The 14717-nt window shown below is 41.4% G+C and overlaps 1 protein-coding gene across 4 annotated transcripts in view; it reads right to left on the bottom strand.

Annotated features, from left to right (window-relative positions):
* LOC126164076 (serine/threonine-protein phosphatase 2A 56 kDa regulatory subunit gamma isoform) overlaps nt 1-14717 on the bottom strand; it is a 382345-nt gene that overhangs the window by 95352 nt on the left and 272276 nt on the right. For all 4 annotated transcript variants that reach the window (XM_049920208.1, XM_049920210.1, XM_049920211.1 and 1 more), the window contains one exon: nt 6679-6809. In XM_049920208.1, the coding sequence (XP_049776165.1) occupies nt 6679-6809 (131 nt within the window). The remainder of the gene's footprint in view (nt 1-6678; nt 6810-14717) is intronic.

Raw genomic sequence — 14717 nt, 5'->3', positions numbered from 1 at the left:
CAGAAAATGGAGGAATGTGACCAAAGTTGCTGTCAACTCAAAGACTGCTCGGAGCTAGCGACCGACAGCATGGAATGGCATTCAGCCGAAGGCAGAAGATCCTGATCCATAGGTTGGTCAGGAGCAGCCCCTGCCACCAGCGATCGGCCTGTGGACCGGCCACCAGCAGTGCGCCTCGGCGACACAGAAGACGGCCGAGGGCGATTTCCGCCAGGTGGTGCTGTAGATGGGACGCGCTTTGGTGGAGAAGGAGAGGAACTGGGTTTCTTTGTAGCCTTCTTAGAAGTATGATGTTTAGATGAAGGAGGAACCGATGGTTGGGAAGTTGCGGTACGTAAAAACTCTTCATGAGTATGCTCTTTTTTTGGAAGGCTTGGCGTCCGACTTTTGGGCTCGAGATTTAGCAGAACCCGATGAAGGGTGAGCCATAGAGTGGTCAGGCGAAAGTGGTGAGGTTGAACGGGCAATCTTTGCGCTGGCCGATCTGACGATCGTGGCACTAAAGGTGAGGTCGCAAGTCTGCGTGGCCGCCTCCTTTGTTGGCTGAGGAGAAGCAAGGACAGTGCTGTATTTTCCTGTCTGAGGCACGGTGGGCTGTCGACTGGCGAATAATTTTCGAGCAGCAAAGGTCGACACCTTTTCCTTGACTCTAATTTCCTGGATGAGCTTTTCGTCCTTAAAAACAGGGCAATCTCGAGAGGAAGCAGCGTGGTCACCCATACAGTTGATGCAGCGAGGGGATGGAGGTGGACAAGCACCCTCATAGGCATCCTTGCCACACGTAACACATTTGGCCGAATTGGAACAGGACTGGCTGGTGTGATTGAACCGCTGACACCGATAGCAACGCGTAGGGTTTGGTACATAAGGGCGAACGGAAATTATCTCATAGCCTGCTTTGATTTTCGATGGGAGTTGAACTTTGTCAAATGTCAAGAAGACAGTGCGGGTTGGAATGATGTTCGTGTCAACCCTTTTCATAACTCTATGAACAGCCGTTACGCCCTGGTCAGACAGGTAGTGCTGAATGTCTTCATCAGACAATCCATCGAGGGAGCGTGTATATACGACTCCACACGAGGAATTTAAAGTGCGGTGCGCTTCAACCCGGACAGGGAAGGTGTGGAGCAGTGAAGTACGCAGCAATTTTTGTGCCTGGAGGGCACTGACTGTTTCTAACAACAAGGTGCCATTCCGTAATCTGGAACAAGACTTTACAGGACCTGCAATTGCGTCGACACCTTTCTGAATAATGAAAGGGTTGACCGTGGAGAAGTCGTGACCTTCGTCAGACCGAGAAACAACAAGGAACTGTGGCAACGATGGAAGAACTGTCTGTGGCTGAGACTCAGTGAACTTACGCTTGTGAGCAGACATAGTGGAAGGTGAGGAAACCATTGCGGAAGAATCCCCCATGATTACCGGCATCTCCGATGGCGCGCTCCTCCCTTGTGGGGGCCCTCTCTGAGGGCACTCCCGCCTTAGGTGATTGTTCACACCTCAGGTCACACCTCCCGACAAACGGACAGTGGGACCAATCGGCACTTTTGGAAGGTATCAGCTCGGGTAATCACCCCTCCCTGGGCTTGGCCGTTACCAGGGGGTACGTACGTGTCCTACCTGTCTACCCGGGGCGGGGAATTACGCGTTACCCCGTCACCGGCTACGCACTTAAAGAAGGTCTGCCAACCATTAAAGAAGGTCTGCCAACCATTAAAGAAGGTCTGCCAACCATTAAAGAAGGTCTGCCAACCATTAAAGAAGGTCTGCCAACCATTAAAGAAGGTCTGCCAACCATTAAAGAAGGTCTGCCAACCATTAAAGAAAGTCTGCCAACCATTAAAGAAAGTCTGCCAACCATTAAAGAAAGTCTGCCAACCATTAAAGGAAGTCTGCCAACCATTAAAGGAAGTCTGCCAACCATTAAAGGAAGTCTGCCAACCATTAAAGGAAGTCTGCTAACCATTAAAGAAAAATTACTGAAGTAAGGCTATCACCAAATGATGAAAAATATGACAACAAGATTTCAAGACAAAAGAGAGAGAGAGAGAGAGAGAGAGAGAGAGAGAGCGCAAATATGACAGTAAGGCATACCAGGAATTCCTCACTTGCAGCAATTTCTCTCAATCCTTTCTGAAAAACACCAGCAAACCTTTAAGCCTTACACGAGCCCTGTCCTTGTCTACCTGCTACCTGAAAGAAAACTATTTTTATCATCATTCTCCCTGTGGACAGGTACTCTTTGACAGTGAGGAATACCTGGCTAGGCAACCACAGCCCCACATCAACTACAACAACACTACAAACAAATATTAAGAAATGTATAACATCTGATGATGAGTTGCTTTGCGACTCCAAATGTGTAATGGAAAAATAAAATATTTCTACCATTACATAAGGCTACTAGTTTCAGATGTTTCTCATAATCTTACTAAAATTGCTCTAAATTACCCCCAACAGCTCTGAAAAGTCTAGACACCTCTCACAGGGACTCCCAAAATTGCTTCCATAGAATTCCTTATCCTAAGCTGACACAAACATCCCACAGACACATCGCCTCCCAGCCCTAGAACACTACCTTTCCCAATGGCCAAGTGAAAATTTTCATAAAATATCATTTATTGCCACCCCAGACCAATTTTATCCTTGCCCATAGTTATTTCACTTTTGAGGGTCAGAACTAAAAACAAATATGAGGGGGGGCGGGGGGGGGGGGGGGCTGCTATGGCAATCAGGATGGTCCCATCTTGCATCAATCAATCATTTCATGTACTCCCCAAGGCCCAGAAGCTTGTACAGGTTTATAATGACATCTCTGATGTCTGGACTCATGGAGTAGCAATATTCCTCCACTTTCTGCAACAGCTTAACTGCTTTTCCAAGTGAATTCATCTGGTTTTTACAAATCCATAGCCATGATTCTTGATTATGACCAACATTTCATTGAAAACATTTAAACATCTGCGCAAATAAGACCATTCAACAAGAGGCAACAATAACAGCATTTTTCCAGCTACCACCCCATGCAATCTACAGCTACATACATATTCTGCAAGCCACCGTGCAGTGTGCAGTACAGGATACCTCTTAACACTGCTAGTTGTTTCCTTTCCTGTTCCATACGCAAATAGCAACAGAGAAAAACAACTAGACAGTCGTATACGCCTATGTACGAGCCCTAATTTCTCTAACCTTATCTTTGTAGTCCTTACACAAATGTATGTTGGCAGCAGTAGAATGATTCTGCCAGTTCTTTAACTTTTCTCAAAAGTGATCCTCGCGAAGAACACTGCTTACCCCCAGGGATTCCCATTTGAGTTCCTGAGCATTCCCGTAATATCTGCTTGTAGACTGAACCTACTGGTAACAAATCTTCCTTCAAACTGACCTGGTGGAATCCCAAACACTGTAGCAGTACTCAAGAATGTGTCACACTAGCACCCTATATGCGGTCTCATTTACAGGTAAACCACTCTTTCATAAAATTCCGCCAATAAACCAAAGTTGAGCATTTGCATTCCTTGCTACAGTCCTTGCATGCTCATTCCATTTCATATTGCTTTGCAATGTTACTAATCTGCATTAACTTACATTTCTCTACATTTAAAGCTAAATGCCCTTCATTACACCATCTAGGAATTTTTTCTAAGCTATCTTGTATCTTCCTACAGTCACTCAATGACACCTTCCAATATACCACGCCATCCATCAGCAAACAGCCACATATTGCTGCCCACCTTGCCTGTCAAATCATTTATGTAAATACAGAATAATGCTGGCTTCCTATAACTCTTTCCTGGGTCGTTTCTGACTATACCCTCGTCTCTGACGAACACTCGCCGTTGAGGACAACACACTGGGTTCTATTACTTACGGAGTCTTCGAGCCACTCACATATCTGGGAACCTATTCAATATGCTTGTACCTTCATTAACAGTCTACAGTGGGGCACCATGTCAAATGCGTTTCAGAAATCTTGGAACATGGAATCCGCCTCTTGCCCCTCAATTACAGTTCGCAGAATATCATATGATGAAGGGCCAGCCAAGTGACGCTTTCTATAACTGTGCTGATTCGTGGACATAAACTTTTCCCTCACAAGGAAATTTATTATATATGAAGTGCGTATATGTTCAAGAATTCTGCAGCAAACTGATGTTAAGGATACGGGTCTTATTTTGCAGGCCCAATTTCATACAAAGGAGTTGCCTGCACTTTTTTCTAGTCACTTGGGACTTTGTGCTAGGCAAGAGATTCACAATAAATGAAAGCTAGGTAAGAGACTAACGCAGGAGAGTACTCTCTGTAAAACCCAACTAGGATTCCATTCGGACCTGGGACTTTTTTTGTTTCAACTCTTTCAGTTACTCTTTCAGTTGCTTCTCTACACCAGGAATGCCTATTACTATATCCGCCATACAAGACACTGTGCGATGGGCAAATGACGGTGCATTTCTACAATCTTCCTGCACGAATGATTTCTTAAGTGTGAAATTTAAAACATCTTTCCTTTTGCTATCTTCTTCAACCACACCAGACTGGTCAACGAGTTACCGGATAGGATGCCACGACCTGGTAACAATTTTATATTTGACCAGAATTTTCTCGGGTTCTCAGCAAGGTTTTTTTTTACTAAGGTATGATGGTGGTAGACGTACGCTTCATGCATCTATCTTTTTACAGCCACACGAATTTCTATTAACTTTTTCCTGTCATCATTTGCGTGTTCTCTTTTGAATCGCGAGTGCAACAGTCTTCGCTTCCACAGTGTTTTGTTTTTTATTAAGCCACAATTACTTGTCACATACTTCTCCAAGGTGTGATTAACATTCCATTTAAACTTTACCCATAGTTACTCTACTTCTAACACACTGGAACTAAATGATGTCCACTCATTGTCTACGTGGGATACAATCAGTGCTTATCTGCTCTTCCTAGCAAAAATACTCTCCTTATTTTCTTGACTGATTTATGAATTGACATGTAGATGAAGTCAGGCCTGTTCGTAGCTACAAAGTCTCAAAATTTCCATTGCATATGGGCCAAAGCCATCTGGCCACGGAGCTGACTTCCGATTCGCAAGCCGCAGTCCTGCTGGTCACAACTGTGACTCAGGATGGGAGCCAGACCAACCTTCCACAGACGAGGAACCAATCAGCCTGTTGCGAGGTATTTAACTCTGGTGCAGGGCACTCGTGTCACTGGTGCTACGGAGGCACAAGTACCGCCTTACTCGCTGTACACAGGGACCGCCACCCAGGCCTTCCTTCGTGTCGCTGTCAGATCTTTTGCCTTCGTGTCATCTTGACGACTGACTACAAGGATACGCAGTACACTGATAATGAGCCCAAGTGCAGCTTTACTCGTCGAGAGAGCTGAGGGTCTGGAAAACGTGCCGTGCCAGGCTGCAGTGATGCGCACCCTCCTACGGGCTGCAGCACTGATCACAGGCAACGTCAAGGCATGCACTTATCAAGTTCCTTGGCAGGCACCGACATGCCGTATCGCATTTTCAAGCGGCACAGACTCCGCACAGTCGCTGCTAGACAGAGCCGTGAAGAAGCCACAGTGATTTTAAAACTTTCGCCAATAAATGATGTTTCATTAGTGCCCCGGCCCTTCACAGGAACACTCACCCCACTCTTTGCTCCACCTCCTGATAACATGACCAGGGCTCTGCTAGTAACACTACTTTCCACTCTGTCCTTATTTTCTGGGTTGAAGCTGGCTCCGTGTTTACCAATGTACCATCTCTGACCACCTCCCTCTCTCCTCAGCCCCCCCTCTCTCTCCTGCCTCCCTCCCTCTTAGTCTCTCCTCATAATTTCTTTTTAGCCTTCCCCAACATATTCCCCTCTCTCCTCTCCAACAAAGAAACTACTAGTGCCAAAAGAGAGTTAAAGTGTTCTTTTTATTCTTACAATCATTTCTATGTGTCTATATTAGCAGTCCTATAAAATTCACCTCCTATCGGTAAGTACTGACCGACCATTCTCTCTTATAATTTATTAATTTTTCCCAATTGAATTTTCCTTTCATGCAGCTAATTGTTTCAACACATCAATTCTCAAATTTTTGCTTCAGAAATGTAGAAAGTGAAAATAGGTCTTCCCCATTATCAGACTTGGGTCAAAATGCACCAAGAGGTCTGTGATGGTCCCAGCAAAACAAACTAGGCATATAGTAGAACCGATGGAAAGAAAACAGGACTCTATAATAGAAGCAAAAGAAAACTTCATATAGAAGATAAAAAATATCTTCAAGTGCAAAATGCATACTTTTTCCCTCACTACAATCCACCATAACAACATCTTCAAATATAAACAACAAACGGCTTTCAAAACTACATTTTGTATTTACTTTAATCCATAAAGGTGTTAACTAAAATATTTTTACTGCATAGATAACATCCTTTTCATGAACAGGAAAACCCTAAAGTGATCAATGTTTGCCTTGCACAAATAAATTAACAAACCTTTCAATCAGATCAAACATGAATTCACAATTTACTAAGAAGTTTGCATTGTACCATGCAAGAGATGAAGAAAGTAATGTCTTTCAACAATATAAATGGAACATTCCTCCAAAGTTTTAAGAATCAACAGAAAATCAATGAAACGACAAAGTATTTTAATGAGGTAGAACATGGTTGTCTCATAAGGACTATCTTTCTTTTACCTGTAAAATATGTTGTTTATTTGCTTCCTTATATATGAGCGAAGTCCAAGAAATTTTCCATAAATTCTATGCAAAGTTGTCTTCAGAAAGTCTCTCTCTCTAGGATCTTCGGAATCAAATAATTCCAACAACTGTAAAAGTTAAAATGTAATTCAACAAGGGGGCACAAAAAATATGTTTTGGATGTTCTGTCATTCATGACTAATATATCTTAACATAAATACACATGAACATTTTTCTCACACACACACACACACACACACACACACACACACACACACGTGAGAAGGGGTGGCTTTTCGAAAATGTAACCTATTTTCACTAAAAATATAAGTTGCTATACACACTCTTCACAGACAAACCATTACAACCACGAACAGCTCTGTACAGAAAAAGTTTCATTGTAATGTATTCTCCATGATATTCAAGTGCAATAAAAGGCTTTCCATCAAACTTATTTTACACATTGTATCTTAAATTTTATACAGTTACAAACAGAGCCCCATTCCAGTTAAGTAGCAGGTTACAGTCAGCAGCACCCCAGATATTACTCACACACACACAGCAAAGTTAAGCGACAGGCCATAAAGTGAACAACATTGCAAGTGCACAATCAATGCTGATAATTTCCTGCCTGCAAGATAGCACAAGTGTGATGGAGACGCAACTTCTCTTGCTGTTAGGTAGTCAAGTGGCATGTGGCAAAAAAGTTCCCAGACCCATGGCATGAACTACAGTCACCATGTTGCCACAGCGCGCATTATAGCGTCATTGGCCCATTGTATTCTGGGACTGCAAACTACAGTGTGATGACTTCCAAGAAAGCCTGCCACATGAGAAAAGAAGCGGGAACTATCCTCTTTAATAGTATGTTCATACACACTTCCACGCTCAATAAATATAATTTTCTATTGGCAAGCTATCTGCACAAGTTGCATATACTGTCAACTTCTGAATATCTCACCATTATTTGTACTGCATTATATAGCCCTACCACCTCGGCTGTATGGATTACCCAAGATCCATAAGAACAACGTTCCACTGAGACCAATCATTAGCGCTCCTGGCTCACCGATGTATAAACTGGCAAAACACTTGGCCCCTCTGCTCCAGCCACACATGGGGAACACAGACACATACATAAAGGACTCAGGACATTGCATTGAGAAGCTGAAGAAACTGAAACTTGCACCAAATGACATCTCTGTCAGATTTGATGTTGTTTCGTTGCTTATGAAAGTGCCACTCAGTGACGCTCTGGAGCACATCGGTTCCATTTTCCCTGCAAGACATCAAAAGCTCTTCCATGCATGTCTCACCACAAGCTATTTCACGTGGAATGGCGATTTCTACGAACAGCTGGAAGGCGTCGCCATGGGTAGTCCTCTTAGTCCAGTGGTGGCCAACTTTTTCATGGAACAATTCTAAGCACACGCACTGGACTTGGCGACTTGCAAACCTAAGGTGTGGTACAGGTACGTTGGTGAAACTTTCGTGGTGTGGTGCCATGGTGACTTCCTAAGACACTTAAACAGCCCCCATGTCAACATAACATTTACCATGGAAGTAGAAAAGGACAAGAAACTGCCATTTCTAGATGTGCTGGTCACAAGGGATGGTGAAAACCTGGAACACAGCGTGTATCAAAAACCAACACACACAGACCAATACCTGTACAAACTATCAAACCACCACACGAGCCAGAAAAGAGGCATGATTAATAAACTCGTAACGAGAGCAGGACAAATATGTTAGCCGCAGCACCTCAGACAAGAAATGCAACAGCTGGAAAGGGTTCTGAGGAGCAATGAGTACTCCACAAATTATATTAGAAGTGTAACAGAGCCAAACAGTCGGCGAAGTAAGGAACCAGAAAAATAAATGTCAGGTACAGCCTTTCTGCCATATATTCCCAGAGTGACGGACAGAATCGGCCGTATATTGTGCAAACATGGCATAAAGATGCTTTTCAAACCAACAAAGAAGATCAAAGAGTGTCTTAGATTGGCGAAGGAGAAAAGGGGCCCACTTGCAATGTCGGGAATATACCGTATACCATGCACATGCGGAAAAATTTACGGCGGAATGACTGGATGATCAATTAACACCAGGATCAAAGAGGGTAAGAGAAACTGCAGGTTGGGGCAGGTGGAGAAGTCGGCCATGGCAGAGCACGCACTAAGTGAGACCGACCACGTAATAAAATTCGCCGACACGGAAGTTCTGGCTGTAGAAAAGCACTATCACACGCGCTTGTTCAGAGAAGCTGTAGAAATACAAAAACACATGAACAGTTTCAACTAGAAAGAGGAAAATCTTAAGGTAAACAAATCCTGGCTTCCCGTACTGCAGCGAATGACCGTCACAGGTAGCAAGAGGAGAACCGAACCTGAAATGACCATGGAGAAGCCCTCTGACGTTGGCGTGCCAGGTACATATAGTCTGCGGCTGCGATCTCGGCTCCAGTTCACCACCGGCAATGGAGGGTGAAACTTTGACAATGCCAGCCACTTGTGCAGATGAAACGTCAGTAAAATCATTAGATGAACGTCGGCCGAAGAGCCCGAGACAGGAGCCAATAGGCAGTTTGTTAACAAGTAGCCACAAAAGCCTTAACAATTTTTTAAATTACGATAATGAACTCTCTCATTGCTTCTTGTAAAGTATATAGTCAACTTATACAAAGACTTAAAAATATTCTGGTAATACGGGTCTCACTTTATGGCTCTATAATGCCTAGGTATGATTTTTTGCGTGTGAAACTGTCATATTAAAAATGGATAATGGTTTCAAAAGGCAACCAAGCACAATGTTTCCGGACAACACAGGGAAATCTGTGGTAATATCATCAGATGAAATTTATATTTGCATTTGGAGATAAAAGATGAGTGTTGAGTCAGAAGGGTAAGGTGGGAAGCTGTCAATTACATTCTCTTAAATGGAAATAATGAAAATCGACCAGTACTAAGCAAAAAAGAGAAAGCTTTATGGTGATTTACAGGAAATGAACTTAAAGGAGTATCATAGAAAGGGAGGAGGAAGTAAAAGAAGATGAGATAGGATATATACTGCAAGAAGAATTTGACAGGTCTCTTAAAGATCTACGTCGAAACAAGATTCATGCAGCAGACTAGATTCTATCAGAAGTTTTGATATTCTTGGGAGAGAGAGCCATGACAAAACTGTTCCACCTGTTGGGAAAAATATCTGGCAAGCAAAATGCCTTCAGACTTCAAGAAGAATATAATAATCCCAAATCCAAGAATGGTAGGTGCTGAGAGATGGGAATACTATCAAGCCATCAGTTCAGTTAACTCATGGTTGCCAAATACTGACATGAATTATTTCCAGAAGATTCTAAAAACTGCAGAAGCTGACCTCAGGGAAGACCAGTTTGATGCAGGACAAATATAGGAACACATTAGCCTATACTGACCCCACGATTCATCCTAGAAGACAGGGTGACAGAAGGGAAACCTATATTTATAGCATTTGTAAATTTAGAGAAATCTTTTGAGAATGTTGACTGGACTACATTCTTTGAAATTTTGAAGAATGAGCACTTAAGAAAGGTAGTATGGAAGTCAAATAGTCAACCTTGCTTAACTTGGAGAATTTTAGTTCATCAATAAACGCCGACCACGTGTAGAACACTAGTGTGACCCATTCTTGAGTGTTTGGGATCCCCATCAAGTTGGATTGAAGAAAGACATCAAAGATTAAAAGACGTGCCGCTAGATTTGTTACTGGTACGTTCTACTAATACTTACATATTATGGAGGTGCTTTGTGAACTCAAATAGGAATCCCTGGAAGGAAGCCAACATCCATTTTGCGAAAAACTATTGAGATAATTTATGGAACCAGTTTTTGTGGCTGACTGCAGATCTATTTACTGTACATTTTGCATAAGGACCGTAAAGATAAGAGGGCTCGTACGGAAACATGTAGACAGTTGTTTTTCCCTCGTTCTGTTTGTGAGTGGAATAGGAAAAGAAACAGCTAGTAGTGATACACGGTGCCCCACACTGTGGAGTACAAGGTGTGTTCAAAAAGTAAGGTGGCTTTATATTTTTATGAAAAAATATTTACTTATTCATCAATACTCATGTTGTCCCCTTCAAAATAATCCCCCTCAGATACAATACACTTGTTCCAACGCTTCTTCCAATACTCAAAGCACTTTTTTGTACAGCCTTGAGTACTTCCAGTGATGCAGTTTTTATTTTCTCAACTGTTGAAAATCTTTGTCCTTTCATAGGTCTCTTCAGTTTTGGGAACAGAAAAAAGTCACATGGGGGGCTGAAGCATAACTGTCGTGATGTTTTTGGCCAAAAAATCTCTCACAAGCAATGAGGAATGAGCAGGTACACTGTCATGATGCAAAAGCCATGAATTGTTTTTCCACAATTCCAGACTTTTTTGCATAATGCTTCTCGCAAATGGCACATAAGGTCAAGGTAATACTCCTTATTGACTGTACAACCTTCAGGCAGAAATTCACAATGCACTATGCTACGGTAATTTGAAAACACAGTGAGCAAAATTTTGACATTTGATCAAAATTCGTGTGCTTTTTTTTGGTCTTGGCCCTCCGGGATGCTTCCATTGGGGTGACTGGGCTTTGGTTTCGATGTCATAACAATATACCCATGTTTCATTACCAGGTTTGAGCAAATCAGGATCATCACTGACGTAACTCAGGAGCTCCAGAGTTATACTCGTGTGACAGTTCTTCTGATCAAAATTGTGAAGTTTTGGAACAAACATCGCTGACAGGTATCATGTCCCAAACATGCAAAAAAACTTTCATGACACAAGCTGACAGATGTGCCAATATCCTCAGCAACTTCACTGTATTTGATGACTTTCCAAAACAATTTTCTTCACAGCTTTGACATTATCATCTGTTGTTGATGCACTGAGGCGTCCAGAGCAAGGTTTGTCATTGGCATCTTCTCGGCCACCTTGGAAGAGCTTGTAACACTTGTAAACTTCTTATTCTCCCCCCCCCCTTTTTTTTTTTACTGTATGCCACTGTCAACATTTCAAGTTTTTTAGAGTACTTGATTCAACTTCACACAAAATTTGATGCAAATTCTCTGCTCCATTTTTTATAACAGAAAATTGCCAAGCACACTAAAACACGTCTAACCTTTCTATCTGCCAAAAACAAACTAGGTATGCTACTCAGCCAGTTGCAGAAATGACTGTGGACAACGTGGCCTTGTTTTAGATCTATGTGACAATGCTGTGCTGAGTATATTTATTGTTTTGACGATGCCATTACAGCCTTATCAAATCAGGACATATCTGAAGATGGTCATTACTGACCGAAACCAGTCATTGTCAAAGGAAATGATATTGTAATCAAAGACTGGAATAAAAAACATTTGACTGTTATAACAGGTGACAAAACATCAGTATATGGGTATGACGTTTAAATCAAAGCGTAACTGCCCCAATGGAAACTGACTGAAAAACAAAGACTGGAAAAAAAATAAATAAATAAAATAAAAAATTTCAAGAATTTCTATCATATGTGAACTTTTTCTCACTGTTTGCTTTGACTACAAAATAAATAAATTTTGTTTGTTTCTGCAGTAGTGACAAAATTTATGAAACAGGCATTTGTGGCTGACTGCAGATTGATTCTACTGATGTCATATATATATATTTGGGGGGGGGGACTTTGTGTTGCCTCAAAAACTCTCCTTACTTTCTGATCACACCTTGTGCAGTGATGAAAAGATATTATGAAAGCTAATCTGTGGAAACCTGTAACTTGACCATAATTTTAACACACTCAGAAGTTAACTCTAAGTTAATTTTATCAATGATCAATTACTTGGTAATAACAAAGTTGTCTGTTATTAAATTTGGCCACATGAGCACATGCAGCTACAGTAAGAAAGTTGAGACAGCCATGTACGTTGTAATCATTTTATTCTATCTGTTATTTTTATCTTTTTATCTTTTACTGTGTGGTGATGTTTGGATTTTTTATGTTTCTTAAAATAATGTGTGCTGTGTGTAGATTTGAAAGGTCGAAGAATGACCAGCATTAAAAGGTGTGTCTCTGGATGTTTATTATTTATACGGTTCAAATGGCTCTGACCACTATGGATTTAACTTCTAAGGTCATCAGTCCCCTAGAACCGCTCGGCCAGTCCGGCCGGCATTATTTGTGTGTTTTGCATTTTAATTTAAAGGGTGTTCCAAAATTATGTATTTGTGAAACTTTGAAGAGAAGTCGTGAAATATGTGGACAGATACCCTGTAGGAAAGTTGCATAAGAACTAGTCTTATTGGGTCACGTAGCAATAGTCTGAGAGGCACATACGTAGTGTGTGATATGTATTCACACCTTTTCAGTGGATGGCAATATTTTCAGGTGTTTCAGGTTTCACCAAATTTACAGCCAATTTCTGCAACAGGAAATGCTGCGTGAATTTCACACTTAATTTGGATGAGTTAAGTAAGTAGTTTAGCTTTACAGTGATTCTCACTGAATATTCTCAATTTGTTGCTTCTGCTGAATCCTCTATACAGGAAAGGTAAAGACGTTTGCTACTAAAGTATGAATAGTTTGGGAAAATTTGAAATCAAAAATTACACAAGCAAGAAATAAATAAAATAAAATATCATATCTGTGATTTAATGTATCATTATGACAAGGAAATCCAAAAGAATGAGTGCAAGTTTAATAATTTGCAGCAATACAACTCTTAAACAAATGGGAAATTCTGTGAACAACTCCCCCAGGCTGTGGCTCAGCCACGTCTTCGAAACATCCTTTCTTCCAGGGGTGCTAACCCTGAAAGTTATGCAGGAAAACTTCTGTGAAGCTTGCAAAGTAGGAGATGAGGTACTGGTGGGAGTATTGGTCATGAGTCATGCTCTGTTACCGCTGTTGATAGAGCACTTGCCTACAAAAGGCAAAGGTCCTGGGTTTGAGTCTTGGTCCAGCACACAGTTTTAATCTGCCTGGAAGTCTCAAATGGGATGAGTTTCCACTGTTATACAGAAGAAAACCATGGGTGGTAAACACGAAGCAGGAAATGCAAATCTTGAGTATGAAGATGGCAATAAGAACACTCATAAATATACTAATCACATGGAGTACAAAAGAAAAATTAGAAAAAAAAAGAGAAAGTGGGCTGGACATCCAAAAAGAATGGGACATGTAAGAATGTTAACAACTATTAAGAATTACACACCAAAAGGAAACAAGACCCTGGAAGATGAAAAAAAGATGAAAACCCAAACAGGCAGCACATACAATATAATGGGAAGTGGAGGAGGAGGAGGAGGAGGAGGAGGAGGACAACAATGAATCACCAGTGTCCCTTATCACCAAAAAGAACACAGGAACCAGTAGACAGAGGTGGACAGAGGCAAGGAAGCTTGCTCACAGCCAGAAAATCAAAGCTTTCTGGTCTAAGAGAAACAGAAGGTCTGTGTAAAGAGTCAAAATGAGTGTCATGGTCCTAAGTGGACTCTAAGAAGAAAAAGAAGAAGAAGAAGATGATGATGATGATGATGATGATGATGATGATGAATAAGAATTAAAAACTGCTTATTTAATGAAACAGGAACGAGCAAGAAATCATTTCAGCTGTAAAAAGGACTATGGTAACCAGGAATGTGTACATACGCAAAGGTTACATAGAGAATGACCACTACCTCTCACAAATCAAAATCAGCTTCACATCTAATTACAAAGCATATCTGATGCCCAGAACATGATGCACTGATCCAAATCACTTAAAATAAAATGTACTGGAATTTATAGTCACTGCAGATAAACATAAAACTATATATATTGCACTTCTAGAGATCATCCAACAATGTAAACACAGATAGCGGATCCAAGAACGTGATGGGAGCACCAGAATCCACAGTCGAGTCTCAGAAAATTGGCATAGTACCAAGGTCTCAAAAGCTGGCAGAACTTCTTAAAAATAGTGAAGACACCATCCAAAAAACAATCAGTTGAATTAAATGCAGACCACTCCAATAGAGTAGAGGAAATTTACA

The sequence above is a fragment of the Schistocerca cancellata genome, chromosome 1 (genome assembly GCF_023864275.1).
Source record: "Schistocerca cancellata isolate TAMUIC-IGC-003103 chromosome 1, iqSchCanc2.1, whole genome shotgun sequence".
In the NCBI taxonomy this organism is placed as follows: domain Eukaryota; kingdom Metazoa; phylum Arthropoda; class Insecta; order Orthoptera; family Acrididae; genus Schistocerca; species Schistocerca cancellata.
The sequence above is the reverse complement of the archived record's forward strand: the minus strand, read 5'-3'. Positions and strand labels throughout refer to the sequence as shown.